We start from the raw sequence: 25,588 nt of genomic DNA on the forward strand, positions 1-25,588 counted from the left end.
TATTTGGAAACTAACTTATGTTTTCAGCTTTCTTTGAACTCAGTAAACCTTTCTTTAGACTAAAAGTTTCAGCTTTAAGACTAAAAATTCCAGCCTTTTTTCTCTTTTCTGAAGACTAAAAAGTCCAGCCTAAGACTCAAAAAACTCCCCCTCTTAAGTTCTCGAATGACCTATTTATAAGCCAAATGTCCAAGTGCAGCTAGGCTGTCTCCCTGGCAATTGGCAGAATGCCCATACTCTTTAAAGCCCATGCCTAAGCATCTTTTGGTGCCAGCCCCTTTATTCCCCACGCCTGGTTTTTGTTTAATCAAGAGTTATGGGCATCATTTTCTTATTCATTTTAAGCCCCATATCTTCATGTCTTGCTCCCCATTGGTATTAGTTTAATCCTAAATTAGTACCCTACTTGTCAGCTCATTTAAACTAATCTTTCTGTCCTTTTTAACACCCCAGAATACCCCTGCTTAACCTTGATTATTACTGCCCTGCCTATTGCAGCATCAGGGCAGTTTTGAACTGATGAAAGTTCAAATTCAAGGCTGCCTGGACTGAATCTTTTCAGTCATTTTTACAATGCAAACAAACCATTTTAAACAATGCTAGGGCATTCAGTTAGTGGCAACGTTCAATTAGTCATGCGACATTATTAGCTCGTTTGATTCATTAGTTATAGAAAACTAATCGACGACATTTATCGAGTCGACTATACTAATTATAACAGGTAATAATCAGTCGTTCAAATAAACAACACATACGGGGACCTAAAGGGCTTCGGACAACTTGGTCAGTCACTAAGAACCTATATAAGTTATTCATGCGACGACTATATTAATCGGACATGCTTATCATAGGATGCATTCAAATCATACACAAAAAACCATCGACCAAATAAAAGGTCTTTACAGAGATGAAAGAAATCCGAATGAAAAATAACAACATAACAAACAAACACAACGGAATATGCTGACAACTTAATTAGAACTAAAACGAAAGAAAGGAAAACTTACCCAAAAAAGGTTTGAAATCAAAACGACCGAAATTCTGATTCAACTTCGAACTCTTGAGGCCGAACAAACTTTAATCAGGGTGTTCTCACATGAGAACACCTTGATTAAGGTCTTTTAGATCTCAAACCCTTGTCAAGACCGGCCGGATTCCAAGGCTATTAGTGTTCTAGGTTTTGGATCTCCAGATCTGATTTTTAGGGAGTTGTGGGTAGATTCGGACCAAACCAAGCCTGGTTTGGTCACGAGGAAGGTCAGGGGGTGTCTGGTATGAAGATGGGGTAACTTGGCATAGGTCCGGGTTCGACTCAAATCTTCAAATGAAGATTCGAGACGAACGAAAGTGATTCGAGGCAAATGGATAGTAGATCCATGTTCAGGAGAGTGAGGGGGTCTTAGGGTGTTCAGGAGGTGGTCACCGGCGTTCGTGCCGCCGGCTTTAATGGCGAAGGAGACTAGGGCGGCTGCTAGGGTTCGGGGGGTTTCAGGTTTGAGTTTGGGGACGATGAAGGGTGGGGTTGGTATAGGGGGTGCGGGGTAAGGGCTGAGTTTATATATGGGGAGGTTGATCGGATCTGAGCCGTTAGATCATATGATCTCAACGGCTTGGATCTGAGGGTGGGAAATGAGACGGGGTCGTTTGGTAGTTAAACGGGGTCGTTTGGTTTAAGTGAGGGGTTGGGTCGGATTGGTTATTGGGTCGGGTTTGAACACGGGTTGCTGAAAATGATCCTGGACCGTTGGATTGGATTGATTGGAACGGCTGAGATGGATTGGCCTGAAACGGTGTCGTTTCAGGAGGTGTCTGGGCAACCAGATTTGGACTGGGCCTGAGTGCTGGTTGGGCCAGTTATTTTGTTTAATTTTTTGGCCCAAACCGATTTCCTTCACTTTTGTTTTCTAATTTCATTTTTTTTCTTTTAAAACATAAAATAAAAATAAAAATAATAAATAACGAAATTAAAACTAAACAACAATGCAACATTTTAACACAATTACCACAAAAATTATTTAAGTAAGTTAAAAACCTAGAACAAACGATGCACACATATATATCTATTTTTTGAATTTTCTTTTACTGACCGAATTATGGTTTAATCATCCTGACATACATATTTTGTTTGTTAATGATTAAATGCAAAAATGGACAGATCCACAAATGACTAACAACACATGTCACGAAAACTCAAACATTTGTACAGCGAAACCATTTGTTACTATTTTTATTTTCTTTTGGAGCGATTGCTCGTAAAGCAAAATCACGTGCTTACAGCTGCCCCTCTTTGCACGAAGACACGAAGGGTTTTCGCACAAAGATAAGCGAGCGATTTTTGCCCGTCCGAATACTCCGTGTGAAGCATTTTTTGAAAAAGATTTGACCGAACCTTTGCTTCAGAGGTTTCCTACATATCCTGGGCTGAAACAGGAATCAGGTCAATGTAGTTCGGGAAATTTTGGTAGCTGGGACTACCGTGTGACTGTATTGCTTGCTGCTGTTGTGCGCTGTCGCATGCTGCTGTAGGATGCTACTGCTCAACCGATCTCCCTGTTACATTGCTCTAAAAGGAAAAACAAGAAGTTAAGCTAGAGTATGAGATCTCATCCATCTCCAACTTGTTCTTGTTGTCTTGCTTTCTTGTCGGCTAACGCTTTCTTCTGACGCCTTTATTTTGTGAACTTGGAGATGATGCTGACCCTTCACCTTTTCTGAATGTCAGTTCTCATCACTTTGCTTGATTTGCTGGGAACATGGCTTTCCTCCTTAAATCTTTCAATGGTTTCTTCAGCGGTATGACTTTTCATCAGAATCGTCATGTTGGGCATGCCATAGCGTTCTCAAACTGCTTCTTCTGAGACGTGTTCCTTCTTCCTTTTGAATGTGCGCTTGCTTTTGCAGCCTTCTGCTTCTTAGTGCTGTATTCCCGCATTATACTGGTGGGCGACCTAGAACTTAAAAGTATTCCCGCATTATACTGGTGGGCGACCTAGAACTTAAAATGTATTCCCGCATTATACTGGTGGGCGACCTAGAACTTAAAAGTATTCCCGCATTATACTGGTGGGCGACCTAGAACTTAAAATGTATTCCCGCATTATACTGGTGGGCGACCTAGAACTTAAAAGTATTCCCGCATTATACTGGTGGGCGACCTAGAACTTAAAAAGTATTCCCGCATTATACTGGTGGGCGACCTAGAACTTAAAATGTATTCCCGCATTATACTGGTGGGCGACCTAGAACTTAAAATGTATTCCCGCATTATACTGGTGGGCGACCTAGAACTTAAAAGTATTCCCGCATTATACTGGTGGGCGACCTAGAACTTAAAATGTATTCCCGCATTATACTGGTGGGCGACCTAGAACTTAAAATGTATTCCCGCATTATACTGGTGGGCGACCTAGAACTTAAAATGTATTCCCGCATTATACTGGTGGGCGACCTAGAACTTAAAATGTATTCCCGCATTATACTGGTGGGCGACCTAGAACTTAAATGTATTCTCGCATTATACTGGTGGGCGACCTAGAACTTAAAATGTATTCCCGCATTATACTGGTGGGCGACCTAGAACTTAAAATGTATTCCCGCATTATACTGGTGGGCGACCTAGAACTTAAAATGTATTCCCGCATTATACTGGTGGGCGACCTAGAACTTAAAATGTATTCCCGCATTATACTGGTGGGCGACCTAGAACTTAAAATGTATTCCCGCATTATAGGTAAAACGTTAGAAGGTCCAAACGGTCAAACCAGATGTGCCCATTTAGATCATTCGAGCCCTAAAGTCAAACATGTGCGCATGTAACCTATTAAGAAAAGCATTTTTCCTTGTCAAATATTTCTCGCCTTAAAGAAATTTATACTTTATAATTTCACACTTTTGATCTATTGTGGAAAATGGATTAAGGGCAGATCACAACTGAAGTTCAAACAACTCACCCCGTACTCGGGGACTATCGTTCGAAAAATTGATGAAATCGAACCACTAGAATCTCGAGATTATAAGACCTTAAAAAGGCAACCCCCATTTTTTATAGGCCATGGCCATCCCACTTGGGGACTAGAACTTAGATCAAGTCCGAAGTGTGACCGGGAAATAAGCCTAACAGGCAAATCCCAAGTTAAAGGCTACGGCTAAACCACCACGGTTTGGAGATGTCCGAATTCCGTAATAAAAATAGGCCTTATAATATCTTCACAAAACCGGTTAAAAAGGCTACGCTTGGCAAAGTTACAAAGAGTTTCGATAATATCAACCCTCGAAAATCCTAAAAAGATACTGGATTGTTCGAACTCTCGAAACAATCTTATGTTAAGGCATAACAAATTTTATATGATTAACTCTTTAAAGCCGAAAAGTGGAAAGGAGCCATTCTTTTAAGGCCATATCGACTTAATTCAAGAGTCTAGGGGCCATTTTATTTTTGAGTTCGAGAAGTCATCCTCAATCAACTAAAACTTAAAGGTCATCCTACTTCGAGTTCGAACAAACACTCGCTCAATTATAAAGACTACACTAGTCCGACTACGATCAAATTGCCTAAGCCTCATACATATGAAATTTCCAAGACATGGCCGAAACAAAATTTGTACAAGGCGGAAATTGAAATAAAGACAAATCAAAGAGAAAAGAGATCTTTTATATATATGAAAATATTTACATGGATCGATCAAGATCCTACACAAAAATTTCAAAAAACAAAAAATTTTAAGTGCCTAATTTTCCTCGGGAGCTACACCTTCACCATTGGATCCCCTTCTCTATCGGATCCACTCACGCTCCCAGAATTATCTCCATCGGAAGAGAGCAATGCTTTGGCTTCGGCCTCGAGCTCTTTCGTGTTCTCGATCTCGACGGCAAGGTTAAAGCCACAAGCATGAATCTCCTCGAGAGTCTCTCTTCGAGACGGGTACTTGACATGCTCGGTAGCCCAATATGCTTACGTTTCTCAAGCTTGAGCATCTTCAGCATCTAATCAGTAGACGGACACGATCTCCTCCATGTCAGCCTTTACTTTTTCTGCCTCAGAAGTAACATTTTCAATTTCAGGGGTTAACCGAGCCTCGAGCTCCTCAATTTTCTTGGATTGGGATGAGCTTTCCTTCTTCATGCTTTTTAGCTGATGTTCGGCCGATGAAAGTTGGGCTCGTGCAGCATCTTTGTCCGAGGCAAGGTAGTCCATGTTTTGTTTCCACCCCAAAGTCGCCGCCCTCATCATGTTGGCCTCCTCACGGAGCTGTTCGATATTTTTGGCCTTCTACTAAACCTGCAGGATTGAAGTATTAGTCGTCGTCCCTGAATTGATACATCAAGCTTCTAAAAATTTATATTACCTGCTCAATCAGGTCAGTCTGCTCTTTATGAGCTGTGGCCAATTCGGCTTGGAGGTCCTTGATCTCCTCTTTTTTTTGCCCGATGAGAAGTTTAAGGGCATTTCTCTCCTCCATGAGACTTTGAAGATCGGCCTCCCATCGGCTCATCTCTACTCTAGATTTAGAAAATGGATCCCGATGAAGTGACAAGGCCTATGTAGAAAGAAAGAAAATTAGGCAAGAAGAAATAAATACAAGCGTAATATCGATTAGGGGAGCTAAGACTTACCTAACTCAGAAGTCGTTGAGCCTCATCAAAGAGACTCGATGCCTCACTCAGGTTGGTAGCATCTTCAACTCCCATAAAGCAACCACGGAAAAGGCCCTCCCTTTCGTGGGCTCTTTCCACATCAAGGGTCCCTATGGCCTGGGCTTCCTGAAGTTGCCTATCAGATAATGTAGGGAGGGTTGGCAAATAGACAATTTCTATTTCCCCAAGCAAGTAACTTGAGGCATTCTTTTCATTTTGAAGGGCATCGGAGCTAGCCCCTTTAGGCACACCCACCGACGACTTGGGAACTTTGCTTGGGTCCTATTTCGAGATCTCCTTGCTTCGAGGCTGAATCTCTTCAGCCCTTACCGGCTCAACAGCCATTCGGACCTCGGTGCTCCTCTTCGTTCGAGCCACCAGCTCGAAGCTAGCATCTTCATTTTCCTCTTCTTCCTCTCTTAGTCGCTGAACTACCTCCTCAGGCAGGACGGTGGTGTCTTTCTTCGACTTGCGAGCCCTACTCTTCTTGGATTTTGAAGTCTCAGAGTTCGAGAACCCTTCACTGGCTTCGTGACCGGGGGTGAACCTTCTCCTCCCCAGACAGGGGCCTCATGACGGCATCTTTTTCGAGGCATATATGAAAGGAAGTCAAATAAGTATGAAAAGGAACATTTTAGCAAAAATCATAAAGAATGTGGAAAAGAGCTTACCATGATTTTTGGCTTCCCATCGGCCCCTTGCCAAATAAGGAAATGAGTGCTTAACGTATGAGGAGGTCGAAGCTAGTTTCCGAACCCAGCTCTCGAGGTTAGGAATTGCTCCAGGAATCCAAGAGACTGTTACATCATAGAGAAGGATGTAGATAAGGAGAAGCAAAGAAAACAAAACAATAAATGGAAGCTAAAAGCAGGATTGTACTTACACTTTATATTCCACTCCTCGGGAAATGGCATTTTCTCGGCCGGGATTAGGTGGGGAGTCTTCACTCGAACGAACCTTCCCATCCACCCTTGATCCTTGTCCTCATCTATACTCGAGAACAATACTTTGGTGACCCGACGTTAGAGTTTTATTAACCGCCTTAAAAGAGACGGGGGCTGTACAATCTGATGAGGTGGTCGAGGGTGAAAGGCATCCCTTCGGCTTTGATTGCGAAGAATCAGAGCAGAATGAAAATCCGTCAAGAAGAAAGATGGATCTGACCGAGGGTTATTTGATATTGGCGGTAAAAATTTATAATGATAGGATCGCCAGGGCCCGGGGTGAAAGGGTAAGTGTAAACACTTAGAAACCCTTCCACATGGGTAGTGATGTCTTTTTCAGGGGACGGAATCACCACCTCTTTAGCTTCCCAATGGCAGTCTTTTTTTACCTGCTCAAGGTCACTCTCAGTTATCGAGCATATATATCTCGACATAGGCTCACACTGACCAGGGATCAACTAAGTCTTCTCAACTTTGAAGTCGGAATCAAGGACACACCTCCTCTCGGGAACGCACTCCTCAGGGCGCGGCTCCACCGATGTTTTATCGACTACTGGACGTAATGAAGAGGAGTTTTCCTTTTAAGGAACAATTTTTGATGTTTTCATCATTTTTATGTAAGTTCAACGAAAGAAGAAGAGGATAAAGTTTGGTATTTTGAGGAAGGTTGATAACGAAGCTTAGAGATTGTGCAGAACGGAAAAGCTTAAAAGATGTAAAAAGCTTTGAAGATTAGAGCAAAGATCAAGAGTAAAGTTTGGAAAAAGAGAAGGAAAGCACATTTATAGGATGAAGATGACGGTTCAGAACCAGTAATGGCCGACAACAACTTATAGGCATTTAATGTCTCGATATATGAACCGACGGAATGTTCCAGTTACTTATGTCGCTTGCATCATGAGGATGACATCATGATAGGTTAAGGTATAAAATCGAAGGCTCAGCTCGTTTCTTCTCACTACACTCCAAGAAATGATGGGACTATCTGTATACGGTTAAAACCGGGCCTACCCGATTTTACTATTTGATCGAGGCCATGGAATTACATTAAAGACAAGCCTCATAATGGATCAGTCTAGAGCACAAAGACAAGGTATCGAGTTCGAGGATCAAGGTGCCTGTCGAGATCGAGGCCAGCAATGATCGAGATCAAATATGGAAGGCTTCGAGTAAAGCGCAATAACGGAAAAGCGAGATATCCGTGACTGGTCGAAGATCACAGCAGAAATCCCGAAACGTATCAAATCAAGGGCTGTTGTTTAGGATAATCATGAGATTTACTTCCGTAATTAGAATTGTACCATAGATAGAATTCATATACTATATAAAGAGGGTCATAATCATCTTGTAATCACCTACATTCACGCATATCAAAGCAATACAATATTTTCTAGCTGATATTCTTGTTCATCCGCTTGTTATATTTCTAATTATTCTAGCACCAATTTGAGGGTATTCAAGCTCGAGGGCTGAATTCATTCAAACACTGGTTTGCTTAATTATATTGTTAATTTTTATTATTACTCTTTACATTTATCAATTGGTATTAGGTGAAATCACGTGTCCTTAAAACCACATTATAAATTTAATTGTTATCCAATTTTAAGGGTAAACAATCGGGTTTTGGTTAATGAATAAACATACCATCTGCTTCTGATCTCTTGCATGTGGCATATCTGAAATGTTTACTTCTCCATCTGAAATGGATTCTGTGATCTTTTAGGATTCTTTGATAGATATCTTTTTCTTTTCTATGGTTACTTGTTAGAAGATAACTGTTGAGAACTTTTTGTCTGAGGCCTTGACTTTGCTTGCTACCATCACTAGCTAATTTGATGAAGTTTGACATATGCGCTAAAGCACAGGCTTTATGATAATCTTCATACTGTTAAACAAATACTCTAGTATATATAATCGTCCTTTATTACTGAAAAAGAATGAGGACCTAAACTTAATTTCTATTGTAGAATTAAGGTGATTTAGATCAAGTCATCTTTATTGCTGTATCCTTTTCCTTTCATATTCTTGTCAAGTAATAACAGTTGACGATCCAAATTTTGAAAGCGGGAAACTATAGGTAAAATTTCGGTACCTCAAACACCAAACATAAGATGACATTAAGCAATCAAACCTACGACACACAAACAAACCTAAGCATTATGTTTTATTTGAAAAATAATATTGTATAGTCGCTACGAAAATAATAGTTGAATATATATATATATGTTATATTCAAAAAGTATACAAATTTTATACTCTTTTGCAGCTATCGAATGTAAATAATTTTAACCGCAGGCTAAAAGTAATCTTTGCCCTTTATTTTGTCTTATTGGTCTATGGCCCAATTCTCTTCATCTCAATCTCCCACTTTTTTCCCCTCTATCTCCTCTTTGACTTTGAACTCAGAACCAAATTCAAAATATTAAATTGGTGTGTGTGTGTATATATGTATTAAGAGTATTACATGACAACTCAACCACAACTGTATTTATATGTATAGCTATATACTTAGTTAATGGTAGTTAGTTAGTTGAGTAGGTTAGTAAGAGTATCTTTGTAATTAGCTAATGTTAGTTAGTGGAATACTTTTTTATACGTGTATATATAGGACACAATATAGAAATACAATCAGTTTTTCTTTCCTTAATTCATTATCCCTCCAAAAGTTTCTACTGCTCTCTCTTAGTTTTATCAGTTTTTCTTTCCCCAATTCATTATACAATCAGTTTTATTAGTTTTTCAATGGCAACTTCTACTTACACTTAATCTCTTAGTTTTGACATGGCATCAAAGCTAAGGCTCAGTGTTGGCTCAATTCTCGTTCAGGCTCATCATTTTCATCAATAATATCTGTTTGATTTGAAGTTGCAAGTCGAAATTGGGAAACCCTAATTTTCACCCACAATTTTTCAGATTTGTCGATTAATTCATCTTATATCATGGCGGTAGATGGTGATACTTCGGATTCAACAAATTCACCAAATGTAAACAAGGATACTTTGGATTCGACCAATCCCTTATACATGCATTCTTCAGAGAGTGCCAGGTCGACACTGGTGTCGGTGGTATTTGACGGAACTGGTTATAGATCCTGGAGAAGAAGCGTCCTCAGAGCCCTCTCAGTGAAGAACAAGGTTGGCTTCATCACCAAAAAAATGTAAGAAGCCAGATTCCGACCATCCGAAATTTAAGTAGTCGAAGAGATGCGACGAAATGGTGACATCATGGATTCTCAACTTACTTTCAAAGGATTTGGCAGATAGCTTACAATTTGTGGTCGATGCAAAGGAATTGTGGCAGGAACTGGAGGATAGGTACGATCATATGAATGGAATGAAATTGTACCGGCTTAAAAGGGAAATCAATGACCAAAGTTAGGAACCTTAGACATTACAGGATATTATACAAAAATGAAGAAGCTTTGGGAAGAATTAAACACCTTAAATGTGCATGCACAATGTAAGTGCCAATGTACTTGTGGTGTCAAGGCAAATATGCACAAGGCTGAACAGGACAGAAGGCTAATTAGGTTTCTAATAGGGTTAAACGAGGTCTATACAGTTGTGAGAGGAAGCACTTCGATGATGAATCTATTGCCCAGCATTGCACAAGCTTTTTTATCCTAATTCAGGAAGAAAAACAAAGAGAAGTTAGGCCAAGAAACCATCTGATGATGGAGTCTGCTTCAATGAATGTCAATGGTCCTACAAATCCAGCCTTTAGGCCAAACTATGCTCAGTAGAGGAACACTACAGGAAATAACTCATACAATGATAGTTATCCATCAATAGGTTACGCCTGTTTTACGACTACTATAAGAAGCAAGGACACACCAAAGATAAATGCTACAAATTACACGGATTCCCCCAAGACTTCAAATTCACTAAAGGAAAAAATATGGCATCTGCTGCAAATGTGCATGGAGGACCTGAAGGGATAGTTCCTAGAGGATGCAGTGAAGTTGATGCTGGAAATCAAAGCATGTGGATTTAAAAACCTGAAAAAGAGCAGTATAATCAGCTACTACATCTATTGGAGAACTTCTATGGTGCAAATGCAATTGAAGTCTCAAACAACATCACTAGTAGGGCAGCAAACTTTACAGGTATATTGTCTTGCTCCACTCATGAAGAAATTATTGGTAATCTTTTATGTAAATGCTCCAAATCATTTGCTGAATATTGGATTTAGGATTCCGGGGCTTCTAATCAATGTCCTATAACAAAGCCCTATTAACCAACTTTAGAATTCTACCTTATCCTTTTCTAGTAACCTTACCAAATTGATACAAAGTTAAAGTGACAGAAATTGGTGATGCAGTCCTTAGTCCTAAGTCGACTTTACACAAAGTGTTGTTTGTCCCTAGTTTTAAGTTCAATTTGATCTCAGTTTATTGTTTAACATCATATCTTAAGTCAATTGTCCAATTTTTTTATTCTTCCTGCATTTTACAAGCCCCTTCAATGAAGAGGCATCTGGAGATTGGTAGAGCAAGAAATGGTCTGTATTTCCTCTGCTCAAAATGCTAGTTTCTTAGTTCAGCTATTGTCCCTACTTTTTTCATTTCAAATTCATGTTCTCCTTCTACTAGCAATTCAAACAATACACAACCACACAAATCAGATACATCACTTACTGTAAATAATGACCACTTAGAAACTTGTCCTGCTGCTTGTCTTTCACCATCATCATTTGTAAATATTCCACTTTCAAGCAATAAGAAAGGTTCTTGTACATCTTCTTGTTCTATTAATGTGTGTGCATCCTTTTCTAATTCTTCATCTTATAGAAATTGTGTTGATTATTTGTGGCATAGTAGATTGGGCCATATACCTTTTGAGAAAATGAGGGAAATATCCTCCATACCTGTAAATTTTGCACCCAAACAACCATTCTTATGTTCAATTTTTCCTATGGCCAGACAAACAAGACTACCATTTTCACAGAAAACCACATCATCTACCAATTTATTTTGAAGTTACACATAGACCTCTGGGAGCCATGCCACACAGTCACACATGACAATTACAAATATTTTCTTACCATAGTTGATGACTTTAGTAGGTCAACCTGGACATATCTTTTGAGTTGTAAGAGTAATACACTTCAAGTTCTAAAAACCTTTGTATGTATGATAGAAAACTAGTTTAATTCTTCTATTAGGTCCATGAGGTCTGATAATGGACTAGAGTTTATCAATAATGAAACTTCATCATTCTTTCCTTCCAAAGGAATTATACACCAGAAAATATGTCCCTACACCCCTCAACAAAATGGTGTGATGGAGAGGAAATACATATATTTGTTGGAAACTATAAAACCCCTATTGTACCAATCCAAGTTGCCGATCAAATATTAGGGAGAATGCATCCCCACAGCCACATACTTGATTAATTGACTACCCTCTAGAATCCTGAATAACAAATCACCTTTTGAAATGGTTTACAAGAAGAAACCCAATTATTCACACCTTAAAAGCTTGGATGTTTATGTTGTCCTACTACTCTTAAGACTCGTAAAGACAAGTTTGAACCCAAAATTGAGCCTCATGTTTTTGTAGGTTACCTTTTTTGGCATACAAGGTTATAAGGTACTAAACTTGGCCACTAAAAGTATACATATTTCCAGGGATGTACAATTTCATGAACATGTTTTCCCTTTTGTAGTGTCTTCGAATCACACTTCTCTTCCTTGTGTTTTACCATCCTTTCATTCTGATCCTACGTGTGAAGGTCATCGAAGTGATGTATTGAGTCATAGTCATCCACCAACTGGGACTTCACCAAGTTCTGTCACCAACACTTCTTCACTAGGTAATCAAAATATTTCCTCACTAGTTGATCAAAGTAACTCTTCACCTATTGATGCAGGTGTTTCTGAAATATCACCTAGTCTTTCAAACATTTCATACCATCATACCACTAATGATACTTCCTCATTCCCAAGCCTTACAAGACCATCCAGAACAGTCAAAATACCAAGCTACCTAAATGAATATGTGTATTCCCTTACAAATCTAAAGAACAATACCTCACACACTATATTACTTAATTTTTCCCTTCCAAACCATCAACTTGACTGCTTTAAACAAGGATAGTCAGCATATGATGAGAAACATTTCTCATGAATCTAAGCCATGTTCTTAGGAGGAAGCAACCTTAAACCCAACATGGAAAGCAGCCATGACACAAGAGTTTGAGGCTTTGTATGCTAACCACACATGGGATTTAGTGACATTGCCTACAGGTAAGGAAGCCATAGGATGCAGATGGGTGTATAAAATCAAACACAAAGCAGATGGGACTGTTGAGAGATTCAAGGCAAGATTTGTGGTGAAAGGATACACACAACAAGCAGGAATAGACTATACTGAAACATCCTCTCCAATTGTCAAGATGACAGCTGTTAGGACCCTAATTAGTATAGCAGTTAAAAGAGGCTGGAACCTATTCCAATTAGATGTGAACAATGCATTCTTACATGGAGACCTACATGAAGAGGTTTATATGGAGATACCACAGGGACTGCAGACTGAGGTTCCTGGTCTAGTTTGCAAACAAGTCCTTATATGGACTGAAACAAGCAAGCAGACAGTGGTATGACAAGCTGACTGATGCATTATGCACCAATGGTTTTAGACATTTAGAAAATGATTATTCATCGTTCTGTAAAAAGGATAGCTCTTCAATTGTGTTTGTTGTTGTCTATGTTGATGATATAATTCTTACAAGCATAGATGTAGAAGAAATTAAGGCACCAAAGGCTTTCCTCCATGATCAATTCAAAATCAAGGATCTAGGGAAGTTACATTGTTTCTTGGGACTAGAAGTGTTCTACAAAGATGATGTGGTCCTCATTTCACAGAGAAAGTTTATTGCAGATCTGTTGAAAGAGTATGACAATCAGTACACTATAGTCTCTTCTCCTCTTAACTGTACTGTCAAGTTGAAGGAAGAAGAGGGAGCCCTACTGGAAGATCCTACTCACTATAGAAAGTTAGTTGGGAAGCTTAACTTCCTCAACAATAAAAGGTTGGACATTGCCTATAGTGTTCAGCACTTAAGTCAATTCATGCAAATACCTAGAGAGCCTCACCTTAAAGTTGCATTGCATGTCTTAAAGTATCTTAAGAATGATCCAACATTGGGCATTTTCTTTTCCAACAACCCATATTGTACTATGAAGGCATTCTGTGACTCAAGCTGGGCTGCATGCCACAATTTTAGACAATTATTGAGTGGACACATTCTCTTATTAGGTGATATCCTTATTAGCTGGAAATCCAAGAAGTAGGAAATAGTCTCCCTCTCCTATGAAGAGGCAGAATACAGATTAGTAAGAAAAGTTGTTGGAGAACTAGTATGGCTTAAACGATTGCTAGAAGAACTGACAGTTCCTTGCTTACATCCTATCTCAATTTTTTGTGATAGTCAACCTGCAGTACACATGGCAAAAAATTCAGTGTTTCATGAACGTACCAAGCACATAAAGGTAGATTGTCATTTTGTACGAGACAAGTTGCATGATGGCCTTATCACCTTGCATCACATCCCCACAGATGCTCAGCTAGTAGATATATTTACCAAGGCCTTAACAGGGATCAAACATGCTTCTATTCTTGGCAAATTGGCAGTGAGTTCCTCATCTCCAACTTGAGGGGATATTAAGAGTATTACATGATAGCTCAGCTACAGATGTATTTATATGTACAGTTATATGCTTAGTTAACGGTAGTTAGTTAGTTAAGTGGGTTAGTAAGGGTATCTTTGTAATTAGCTAATGATAGTTAATGGAACATTTTTTTTATACGTGTATATATAGGACACAATATAGAAATACAATAAGTTTTTCTTTCCCCAATTCATTATCTCTCCAGAATATATATATGTATATATACAATATAATTTATATATATATATATAATATAATTTTATATTCGTTGCTGGCAGTGAATCTGCTTGTTCTATAGATATATACTTTTAGAATTTAAACTTTACATAAAAAAATTATTATATAATCAAATTACTCAAACAAAGTATGTATTGATAGCTTGGGAAAATAGTAGATAACTCATTACAACCGATTAAATTATATACAAAATTATCAAACTAGTCATGGCTTCTCCTCTCTTTTAAATCACCATGTACTAGGCAATCTTGTTTCTCACACTCTTTTTCTTTTTTTCCCAGATAAAGAATATTTAATAGAGTTGCGCGTCCTTAACTATATAGTCTTTCTTTGTTGCCTTATTTTTTTGCCTTTCTTTCTTGCATTTCTTTTAGCTTTTCTTATATAAAGGTCCAATAAATTTGTGTATTCTTTAGTATATTGCTTTTCGTTATCAGCATGTTGTTTTACTTTAACAAATTTCATCAGTATATCTCAATACAAGAAAGCACAGAAAAGAATATTAAATCAAAACCGAGCTATTATCTTATTTAGTGACATAATTGTAAACCAATTGGTAGGAAAGTATTGCAATTTGGAAGCACCATTGTTTTGAGTAGAAAATATCATTGGTTCAATATTTTGTTATCACTACCTATGGACAACAATGATATTTCCTTTAATTTTTAAGTAGGCGGTACGTTTTAGACTTCATTTGTAGGAATACACAATATTTATTATTATTATTAGGTTATAAACGTTAAAAAAACTGTTAAAAGTAAGCCCTAGGTTTGCCATTGTTGAGCTCTTCATGAGCATCGACTTTCAGAGATGAAGGAAAAAGAGAAAGAGAGAAGATAGAGAGAGAACTAAGCTCAGTTCTTCAACTAACTAAATGAAATGCACTGTACATACATATATAACCACTAACCGACCTAACTAACTCTAGTTACACTTATACACCTTCTAGAACAATATTACTTAAATAGCCTTAGGTACAACTGCATTAAGCTACTAATTTCTACATTTCCCCTCAAGTTGAGAATGGAAAATATTTTTCATTCTCAACTTGAATACCAGAACTGCATGTTGCCGGTGTCCCAAGGCCTTTGTCAAGATATCAGCCGGTTGCTCATTACTTCTATGCGCCCAGTCTTGATCAATCCTTCTTGAATTTTCTCCCTTATAAAATGGCATTCAATTTCTATGTGTTTAGTTCTTTTGTGGTAGATGGGATTTGCAGCAATTTGTAAGGCATCTTTGTTATCGCAAAACAACTCCATAGTCTCTTTAATGTCTACTATTAGTTCCTTCAGCAAACCACTGTCAACTCTGCCACCGTATGTGCCATACTTCTGTACTCAGCTTCAGTTGAGCTCCTCATGATAGTAGTCTGCTTTTTTGCTTTCCATGAAATGAGAGAACTCCCTAGTTTGATACAGAACCCTGTAATTGACTTCCTGGACATGGGACATGATCCCCAATCTAAATCGCAGAATCCCTAAACTCTTTCTACAATATTGTTGGACATGAGAAGTCCAAGTCCAGGTTGATCTTTGATATATCTCACAACATGTAATGCAACCTCATAAAGAGACTTCTTTGGAGCATGCATAAATTGGGTTAGACTTTGCACAGCAGATGCAATGTCAGGTCTTGTGATTGTCAAATACAGAAGTTTTCCAACCAATCTTTGAAAAAGCCTTCTGTCCTCCAGGACGTTGTCATCAGTATTCTCTTTCACAATCTCATCAAATTCTATGCTTGTAAGTTTCAAGTTTTGTTCCATTGGGGTCTTATTGGGCTTTGATCCTGAGAGTCCTGCCTCTGAAATCATCTCCAAGGCATACTTCCTTTCTTGATCTAGCAATTTCAATTCCCAGAAAATATCTTAATTCTCCAAGATCTTTCAACTTGAAGTTCTGATGCAAAGATGCTTTTGATGCATCAATCTCCTCTTGATCATTACCTGTAATAAGTAAGTCATCTACATAGACAAGTATGAGAACAAATTTTCCATTAGTTGCTTTAGTAAACAAGGAGTAATCATGTCTGTTTTGATGAAAACCAGATTTGAGAAGAGCTTGTGTTAGCTTCAAATTCCATTTTCTAGAGGCTTATTTCAAGCCATAGAAGGATTTGAGTAGTCTGCATACCCTATGCTCCCCCTTGCTACCAAATCCCTCAGGCATAGTCATTGTGAGCACGTGATTTTTGCCCTACGAGAACTACTCCCAAAAATTCAAAATAAAACAATTTTCCTTTGTGTGCAGTGTTGAGAATTTTCGTGGCATTTTTGGATAATTATTTGTATTTGTCCGTGCATGTTTATTTGTTAAATTAATAAAAAATACAAAAATGTTCGCACTTGCATTTAGGATTCGATTCTACAATTAGGAGTGATTAAGTTTGTTTTTACAAAAAAACAAAAATCATAAAAATAATGTACGTTGCATTTTTAGCATTTAATGTCCAAATTGTGTGATTTTATCGTAATTGCTATTTAATTGTGTGTCAATTGTTATTAAGAGTTAATTAGAACTTTTATAAATTAATTTAGTTCTATAGGCTAATTTAGGATTTTTAGAATTTTAGTTTTATTTTAAGAAAAATAAAAGAAGAAAAAGAAGCAATGGAAATAAGAAGAAAATCGGACTGGGCCACCTTTTAAAACTCACCGATTGCGGGGCCCTCACGATTGTATATATATTAAATACTTAGAACTCGGGATCGTCAGCTTAGCGAATTTCACGGCCTTTTCCCCAAAAGTAATAACGCGTTAGTCACTGTTAGGCGCGTACTTTTAATAATTTACTTTCTTAAACTCGGGTGCACATTTATGTGACCCAAATCCAAATCTCAACGAAGTCGAAATGTGTCGTTAATCACGGGTACATTGATTGTGACGGCCCTCAACGGACAGTTATTTCAAATGCTTAGATTTCGAGACAGGTCACATAGCGAACTTTACGGCTTTTCTCAAAATAACAACGTGTTAGTATCTTTAGGCGCGTATTTAATAATGTTATCTTCCTAAACTCGGGTGCACATTTATGTGACCCAAATCCAAATCTCAACGAAGTTGGAACGTATCTAAATTTGCGGGTACATTTATGTGGCACAATTCTAGATGCATTCTCACGACGTTGTAATTCTTTGAATAAATAATAACAAAAGCGGTAAACAGTTAAAATTTGCACATAGGTTCATAATCGTATAAAATCAGATAATCAAGCCGAATATGACAGTTGAGCGACCGTGCTAGAACCACGGAACTCGGGAATGCCTAACACCTTCCCCGGGTTAACATAATTCCTTATCCGGATTTCTGGTGCACAGACTGTTAAACAGAGTCATTCTTTTCCTCGATTCGGGATTCAACCGGTGACTTGGGACACCATAAATCTCCCAAGTGGCGACTCTGAAATAAATAAATAAATCCCGTTTCGATTGTCCTTTAATTGGAAAAAACTCCCTTATATACTCCTTTCTCGGGGGTGTAGGTGAAAAAGAAGGTGTGACAGCTCTGGCGACTCTGCTGGGGAACCGAACCCAGAACCTCTGGTTCAGGGTTCAAAATTCGAGCTTAGATAAATTGTTATATTTGGCTTTATCTGATTTTGTTACATGTTTGGGCCTAATGTGCTAAATGATGCTTTTATCACTTTGATATTATCCGAACTGTGTATAAACTGTGTCGAACCCTTCTCTTCTTGCCTCCGGGGATGTGCTTAATGGTTGAGACTCCCTATTCTGTTAGTGTCATACCCTGAAATAAGAAAGAGGTCGGACAAGTTACTAAGCCGGATGGCCTTTGGGTTCCCGATACGTAGCCCCCTCCTCGACTCGAGTTGTTCGCTCGGGTACACAGTCTAGAACAAATACCCAGGTTATAAACCTAGAATAACTCAGTTTCATGCTAGATTCCTAGTAGGAACGTTTGTTTGCATCATGTGCATTTGACTTTGGAGGCTCAACACAGAGGTTGGGTCTGTCTAGGATAGGTGTACCTAAAAATGACAAAAGACGATCCTGATGCATCTTATTTGCTACGTGTGCATTATTTTGCTTTAGACTTGCATGTTGACCGGCTTTTGAATATTTTGAGGAAAGAGAGATAGAGGTACGAGGGTTAAAGAGAGTTAATCGCATGTTTTGAAAAAAAAAAAAGAAAAAAAAAGACCAATGTCCAAATAGTGTCGAAACTCTGAGAAAATGAAAAGAAAGGACAAAAAAAGGAGTTTTGTTTTCAAAAGAAGTTTATCGGCCCGAACTACGCCAGTTTGATTCTCACAGGGTGTGAGATGCATAGGCAACCCCCATCGGGTCCAACTCCATTTTTTGCGAAAATAGCCAAAAGAACAAAGTTTTAAAAAATAATTAGGATGGTTCCATTCTTGTTAGGAATAGCCGAATGTCTCTAAAAGAGCGTCGGAAGGCTATTTTTGCAAGAACAGCCGCCTGTGGTCATGTTTTAGGCTTTCACCGGTTAGCCGACACAGCCTTAAAATCTTCGACTCCGAGGTGCTGAAAGGCCGTATTGGCAAGACCGGGTCTTAGTTTAAATGAAAAAGAGAGAAAAGTGTCCATGTTATCTTTGAGTGAATTGAATCGTGACTTTTGCTTAACCACCCTAATAAATGTGCAGAATGAGCACAAGTCAGAATTCGCACGTAACAATTGTGAACAAGATCCCTTTGGAGTTGCACATGTAGTGGGATGACTTGGGCGAATCAGGGCGCGACACAGTCAATCTATACCTGGGAGGCCTCACTGGGTTGCTGAAGATTAATCCTAGAGGGGATATCATAAAGGCCTTGGTCGCATTCTGGGACCCAGCTCACAACGTATTTCACTTCTCGGATTTTGAACTTACCCTAACATTGGAAGAAATAGCCGGATACATCGGGGGTCCCAAAATTCCTTTGAGACACCAGTACCTGATTGCTCCAAGGGTCGTAGCCGTACACAAGTTCCTAGACTCTTTGAAAATAAGCAGGGGGTCCACAATCCAGACTTGGCAGCTGGTTTTTGTACTTTGCGGTTTATATACAACAGGTATGGCCACATAGGGGGGTTCAACAAGCCGGAAAACAAAATCTGTAGCAAAGGAAACCGCCTTAAGTGGGAAGAATACAAGTGTTTTGCATTCATGGTAGCCTTTCTGGGACTCCTGGTGTTTCCTAGAAAAGACGGGAACATTGACATACGAGTATCCAAGGTTGTCAGCACTCAACTCACTCAGGCCAACAGCACCCTCGCACCCATGATAGTAGCTGAAATCTTCCGCGCTCTCACAGCCTGCAAAGCCGGGGGAAACTTTTTTGAAGGATGCAATGTGTTGCTACAAATATGGATGATTGAACACCTATGGCGTCGTACTCAATTTATGAGTTATGGGTCGACAGAGAAAACATGCATAGAGGAATTTTCCACAAGGATTGACAGAATCAGCTTACTAGAAGGGGTCACAGAATGGATAGCACGCCTCCGTTCTGTCACTGCGGGCCAAATAGAATGGACATTTGGATGGTTGCCTGCGGATGAAATCGTACATATGCCAACCACTTGAGCCCATTTCCTTTTGATGAGACAGTTGGGGAGATGCCAAAATAGTTCCGAGAGATGAAGATCTTAGCGGCCAAGTAGTTGAGATCGGGCCCAACGGACAGTTTCCTGAAGCAGCCGTCTGAGAAATATGGAGCGAGTGTCAATACTTAACAGCCAATACATGTGTACGTGATCGGTCCAAGGGTGAAGTTTTGTCGGGATACCTTGCTTGGTTTAGGAAAGAAATCGAGTTTGGGAGACCGGCCAAAAGGCCCCATCTCCAGGAGTTCGTCCAGGCGTCACAAGAACAGTGGGACTGGTTGGCCAAAAAGCGCGAATACCGGGACGAAGTAGGCAAGCTGAGGTAACAGATTAGAGACCTAGAATTTGAAAAGAGTTTGCAAGTTGATGCCGACCGGGGAGAAAAGAGCAAAATGGCCCAAGAAAACGAGGCACTGAAAGCCCAAATCCGACATATGAGGAGAGGTGCTGACAAACAACAAAGGAGTCGGTCAGATGAGCGGTTAATAAAAGGATTAAAAAGGAAGTCGGTGAGTGCCGGGATGATTTGAAAAAATCTGAGGGTACCCTAGCACAACTCCAGGTACAATGGGCAAAGAGAACGAAAGAGCGCACACAGTACCTACAGCAGGCAAGGAAAGATTATGAAAAGACCATTGTCAGTCTAAAAGGGAAGGTGACCACCCTAGAGAACAAGGCGGCTCAACAAGCCAAGGCTTTTGAAACCGAGAGTAAACATTGTTGTAATCTGATGGCCTCAATGGAAGATGAAATATAGCAGTTACGGAAACAACATCTACGTGATTCTTGGGTTTAGAAGACTAGAGGGGATCAGATAGAACGCCTACTCCTAGAGAAAGACCGAACCAGGAACAAGATTCTGACTATTGCTCGTGCTATCACCAAGAAATTTCGGGAGTGTGAAAATATGACCCGCACTACCTTCTTCTCGGCGGTGATGATATTTGTGAAGCAAATCATGCATGAATTGGAGCAGCTGGAAAGGAACCTTACCCCTAAACCTGTGGCGAGGCCGAATGATGCCCCGCGGGCACCCAAATTCAAAACCTTATTGAGTTCATAGTTTGAATCTGCATTTTCTTTCTCTTAGAGTCTGTTAGAATCTGTCTTTATTTTGCATCAGAGTCTGTTGGTAGTTATTGAGTTCGTACTTGGTTTGGTTTCGAGTTTGTTATTTTCCTTTCTAAGAAGCGTCTGGTTTGTAATAGAATGTTTGTTAATGAAAAATTTCCAAAAAATTATCTTTTTGCTTTTTCCACTTACAAGGCAGAACTACGCCCGGTCTGATTCATGCGGGGACATGATACGTAGGCAATCTACATAAGATTCGACCACCACTAAAAAGGAAAAAAAGAAAAGGCAAAGTGAATAAAAGAAAAGGAAAAAAAAGGGACATAAAAAGAGAGATAAAGAAAGTAAGCCGGAATGACGCATGCAGTCGAAGCAAAGACATGTTAGAAATGGTTAAACTACCTAGGAACATTGCATTCCCCAACGTAAAATTGCAATATATGTTAAACTCTAATGCTAACAAGTTTGTTGTTTATCCAGAGAAAGATTTCGAAACAGTTAGCTCGTTAGAACGTTCTGGAAGATTACCATTACCACACAAGATCTAAAGGGCCCGTTCCAAAAAGCATGTCTGGTTCGGACAAAAGTGTTGAGGAGGAAAAGACGGAGATGCAAATGATGAAGGAGGAAGTAGACAGGTTGAGACAAGAGATAGCTGTGATGCACCTAGCCTGGGCTAGGGGACAAACATCACCAACCCTTCCCCCTACTCCTACCCTTTCACCGGCTCGGACTCCGGAACACCCTCCCACTGGTCCATCAACGAGCTTCCCCATTTCCCAATACTATCAAGGGGAAACTTCCTATAATCCCCAAGCTCCACCACCCAAACAAAACCCTCATCTGCCAACTGTTCCTGTTTTTGTGGTACCTCCACCAGCCACGCTGCAAAGATCATCCAGTGAGCCGTTGTTTCAGGCTCACGATAACCAGTATTACCCCTCTGAACCAACCTTTAAAGCACCCGATCCATACACTTACACCCCTCACCTCCAACTACCGGCAGAAACTGAGAGGCCGGCTAAGAATCCGGAGCAGGATGAAGTGCTTCATAAAGTAAAAAGCCTGGAACAATCCTTCAGGAATATGCATGGATTGGGCAGCCAAGTTAGTATGGCCTACAAAGATTTGTGTCCCTTCCCCGATGTTCAATTGTCGGCAGGTTTTAAGATGCCAAAGTTTGATATATATGAGGGACATGGTGATCCCATGGCACCTTTGTGTCCCTTCCCCGATGTTCAATTGCCGGCAGGTTTTAAGATGCCAAAGTTTGATCTATATGAGGGACATGGTGATCCCATGGCACATCTACGAGGTTTCTGTAGTAAGATGAGAGGGGCGGGTGGAAAGGACGAGCTACTGATAGCTTATTTTGGTCAAAGTTTAAGCGGGTCCGCACTCGAATGGTACACGAAGTAGGATCCTAGCAGGTGGTATACTTGGGACGATCTAGCACAAGCATTTGCAGGTCACTTCCCGTATAACCTTGAGATCGTCCCTGACCATCTCACACTGTTGAAACTTGAGAAAAAGCCTGGAGAAAGCTTCAGGGAATTCGGATTCCATTGGAGAGAACAAGCAGCAAGAGTCGATCCACCAATGAGAGAAGGTGAAATGGTGGACTACTTCTTACAAACTTTGGAGCCGACTTACTTTGGTCACCTGGTGACGTCAGTTGGTAAATCTTTCAATGAAGTAGTAAAAATGGGCGGTATGGTTGAAGAGGGACTCAGGTCCAACAAGATAATGAGTTATTCGGCAATCAAGGCCACAACTCAGGCTATCCAAAGCGGCACGGGAGGTGCGCTCGTGAAAAAGAAGAGAGAGGAGGTCGCAACAGTCAAAGCAGGTACTTGGTCCAGATCCAGAGGTCCTTACCCTCGCTACCAACCCAGACCTCATTACCCAAATTATCCACACACTCCATACAACCCTCCACAACCCAATTATCTACCACAAGAGCCACATTTTTCCGTCCATCACTCCCAAACTTACACCCAGCCTCCGGCTCGCCCACAATGGCGGGTGCTGGCTCCCCAAAACACATATCCACCTCCACAAAACACATATCCACCACCAAGGGCCTACAGGAATCCTTCAGGGCCAAGCTTCCGTGGAAATTAGGCTTTCAGGAATGAAAGGGTGCAATGGTCGAGAACATTCACTGCACTGGGAGAAACCTATACTACTCTATTCCACAAGTTGAGGCAGTTAGGCCTATTAAGTCCTGTTGAACCCAAATTGCCAAATCCCCTTCCCAAAAATCTGGACCACTCAGTAAGTTGTGAATATTGTTCGGGGGCTCCCGTGCATGATACTGAGAAGTGTTGGAAGTTGAAGACTGCTATACAAGATCTTATTGACACAAATAGGATCAAGGTTTAGGCACCAGAGGCACCCAACATCAATGAGAACCCGTTACCGGTGCACCATGAGGCCCACATGATCGAACTAGTGCACAAAGGAGGGAAGCCCAAGAAACCCTCACAAACGGTAATGATGATTCGTGCCAGTCTAAGCGAGAAGCCGACCAGTAGAAAGGCAGTGGTACAGTTGGGAAGGGTAGATGACAAGCCAGTTGTGGTAATGGGGAAAGGTTCGTCTGTTGTTGCGAAGAAGCCGGAGCCGGTCAAGGTAGTGCTGCAGGGAGTATCAAGCACAACAGTGTTAGTTATGAAAGGGGCCCGCGTAGAACCAATTGTTATCATGCTAGTAATGCAGTTGCCGATAACAAGTGAGAAAGTTGTGCCCTGGAGCTACAGTCAAGTGAGGTGATGCATAAGGGGAAGGATGTTGTGGAAGAAGTATGCGAGGCCCAGGGGTTAACTCGTTCGGGAAGGTGTTTTGTTCCCGTAGAATTGAGAAGGGTCAATCCTATAACAATAAAGAAGCCAGTGACGGAGGAAGAAGCAGAGGAATTTTTGAAGAAGATGAAGGCACAGGACTACTCCATTGTAGAGCAGTTAAGGAAGACCCCAGCCTAAATTTCGTTGTTATCCTTGTTGATCCATTCAAGCGATCATTGTCGGGCATTAATGAAGATTCTGAACGAAGCCCATGTTCCGGACAAGCTCTCAGTGAACCATTTGGAGAAAATAGTGCACAAAATCTTTGAGGTAAACCGAGTGACATTTTCTGACGATGTGTTGCCAATAGAGGGTACAGAACACAACAAAGCACTCTATTTGACTGTGAAATGCGAAGACTCGGTGGTCACTCGAGTACTGATTGATAATGGGTCCAGTGCCAATATTTGTCCTTTAGCCACTCTGAACAAACTGAAAGTTGATGATGATAGGATTCACAAGAACAGCGTCTGCATCCGAGGTTTTGATGGGGGTGGTACTGACGCAGTGGGCGATATCATACTAGAATTGACAATTGGTCCGGTCGAGTTCACCATGGAATTTCAAGTGATAGATGTGGCGGTATCGTATAATATTCTGTTGGGGTGACCCTAGATCCACGCAGCCAAATCAGTGCCTTCTACACTGCATCAGATGGTCAAATTTGAATGGGATAGATAAGAGATTGTGGTACACGGGGATGACGGTACACATGCCGTTAGTGATGTCATTGTGCCCTTCATAGAAACCGATGATGACAAGGGCCCATGGGTCTATCGGGTTTTTGACGCAGTCTCAGTAGACAAAATTCCTGAGGGTGGGGGCCTTCCACTTCCCAGAATCGCAGCTGCAACCTTCATGATAGCCTCGGAAATGTTAAATAGTGGGTTTGTACCACGAAAGTGTTTGGGGGTTGATCTGCAGGGTATTGTCCAGTCAGTTTCCTTGCCCAAGAACCTGGATACTTTTGGGCTAGGATTCAAGCCTACCGCAGCAGATGTAAGACGGGCCCACAAGTTGAAGAAAAGAGTCTGGGTCCTTCCCAATCCAATCCCGCGCCTATCCAGATCATTTGTCAGAGCAGGTACCAGAAAGTTGTCGGTCCCGAAAGTTCTCGGACCACTGATTGGGCCAGATGGAGATTTGAATGAAGGCTTTGAAAGGTTGTTCGCTGATGTCAACATGATAGAAGCTGGAAAAGGTTCCAGTAAGGCAGACATACAGTTTGTGGGGCCTAGGGCCAATATCAACAATTGGATGGCTACTCCCCTTCCTACCCGTAAGGAGTCTTGGTAGTGGGCTCTGATTTTTCTTTCTTGTTTTTAGATTATTCCAGGGTTGTAATCCAGTTTTGTTTTGTATTCGGCAAAGTGTGAAACTCTGTTATCCCGTATTTTAATAAAGTTAAAGCATTTTCTTCTTATTTTTGTTTTCTTCTTTTCTCTTTTTGAACAGTTCTCTTTATATTGGTTTTAATGACATGGCATGCACAACGGATCTTCAACCTAGTCTAAAAAATCAATCTGATTCTGAACTAATTATACAAGAGGTCGATTATGATAATGAATCGGAATACGATGAGGATGAAGCCTTCGAAGAGATAAATAGAGAGTT

The 25,588-nt window shown here is 40.3% G+C and overlaps 2 protein-coding genes across 2 annotated transcripts; both read right to left on the reverse strand.

Moving 5' to 3' along the window:
• Positions 1–4,987: 4,987 nt before the first annotated feature.
• LOC138883879 (uncharacterized) lies at positions 4,988–6,622 on the reverse strand. Its single transcript, XM_070164596.1, has 5 exons — positions 6,592–6,622; positions 6,306–6,431; positions 5,656–5,810; positions 5,346–5,537; positions 4,988–5,248 (listed from the first exon to the last, which is right to left on the reverse strand). The coding sequence occupies exons 1-5, from the start codon at positions 6,620–6,622 to the stop codon at positions 4,988–4,990; spliced, it is 765 nt and encodes a 254-aa protein (XP_070020697.1).
• Positions 6,623–15,966: 9,344 nt separating this feature from the next.
• On the reverse strand, positions 15,967–16,663 carry LOC138883880 (uncharacterized mitochondrial protein AtMg00810-like). The gene is made up of 3 exons (XM_070164597.1): positions 16,622–16,663; positions 16,435–16,558; positions 15,967–16,328 (listed from the first exon to the last, which is right to left on the reverse strand). Exons 1-3 carry the CDS (start codon positions 16,661–16,663, stop codon positions 15,967–15,969), a joined length of 528 nt encoding a protein of 175 aa, XP_070020698.1.
• Positions 16,664–25,588: the final 8,925 nt, after the last annotated feature.

This window comes from Nicotiana sylvestris, chromosome 12 (assembly GCF_000393655.2).
Source record: "Nicotiana sylvestris chromosome 12, ASM39365v2, whole genome shotgun sequence".
Lineage (NCBI taxonomy): Eukaryota > Viridiplantae > Streptophyta > Magnoliopsida > Solanales > Solanaceae > Nicotiana > Nicotiana sylvestris.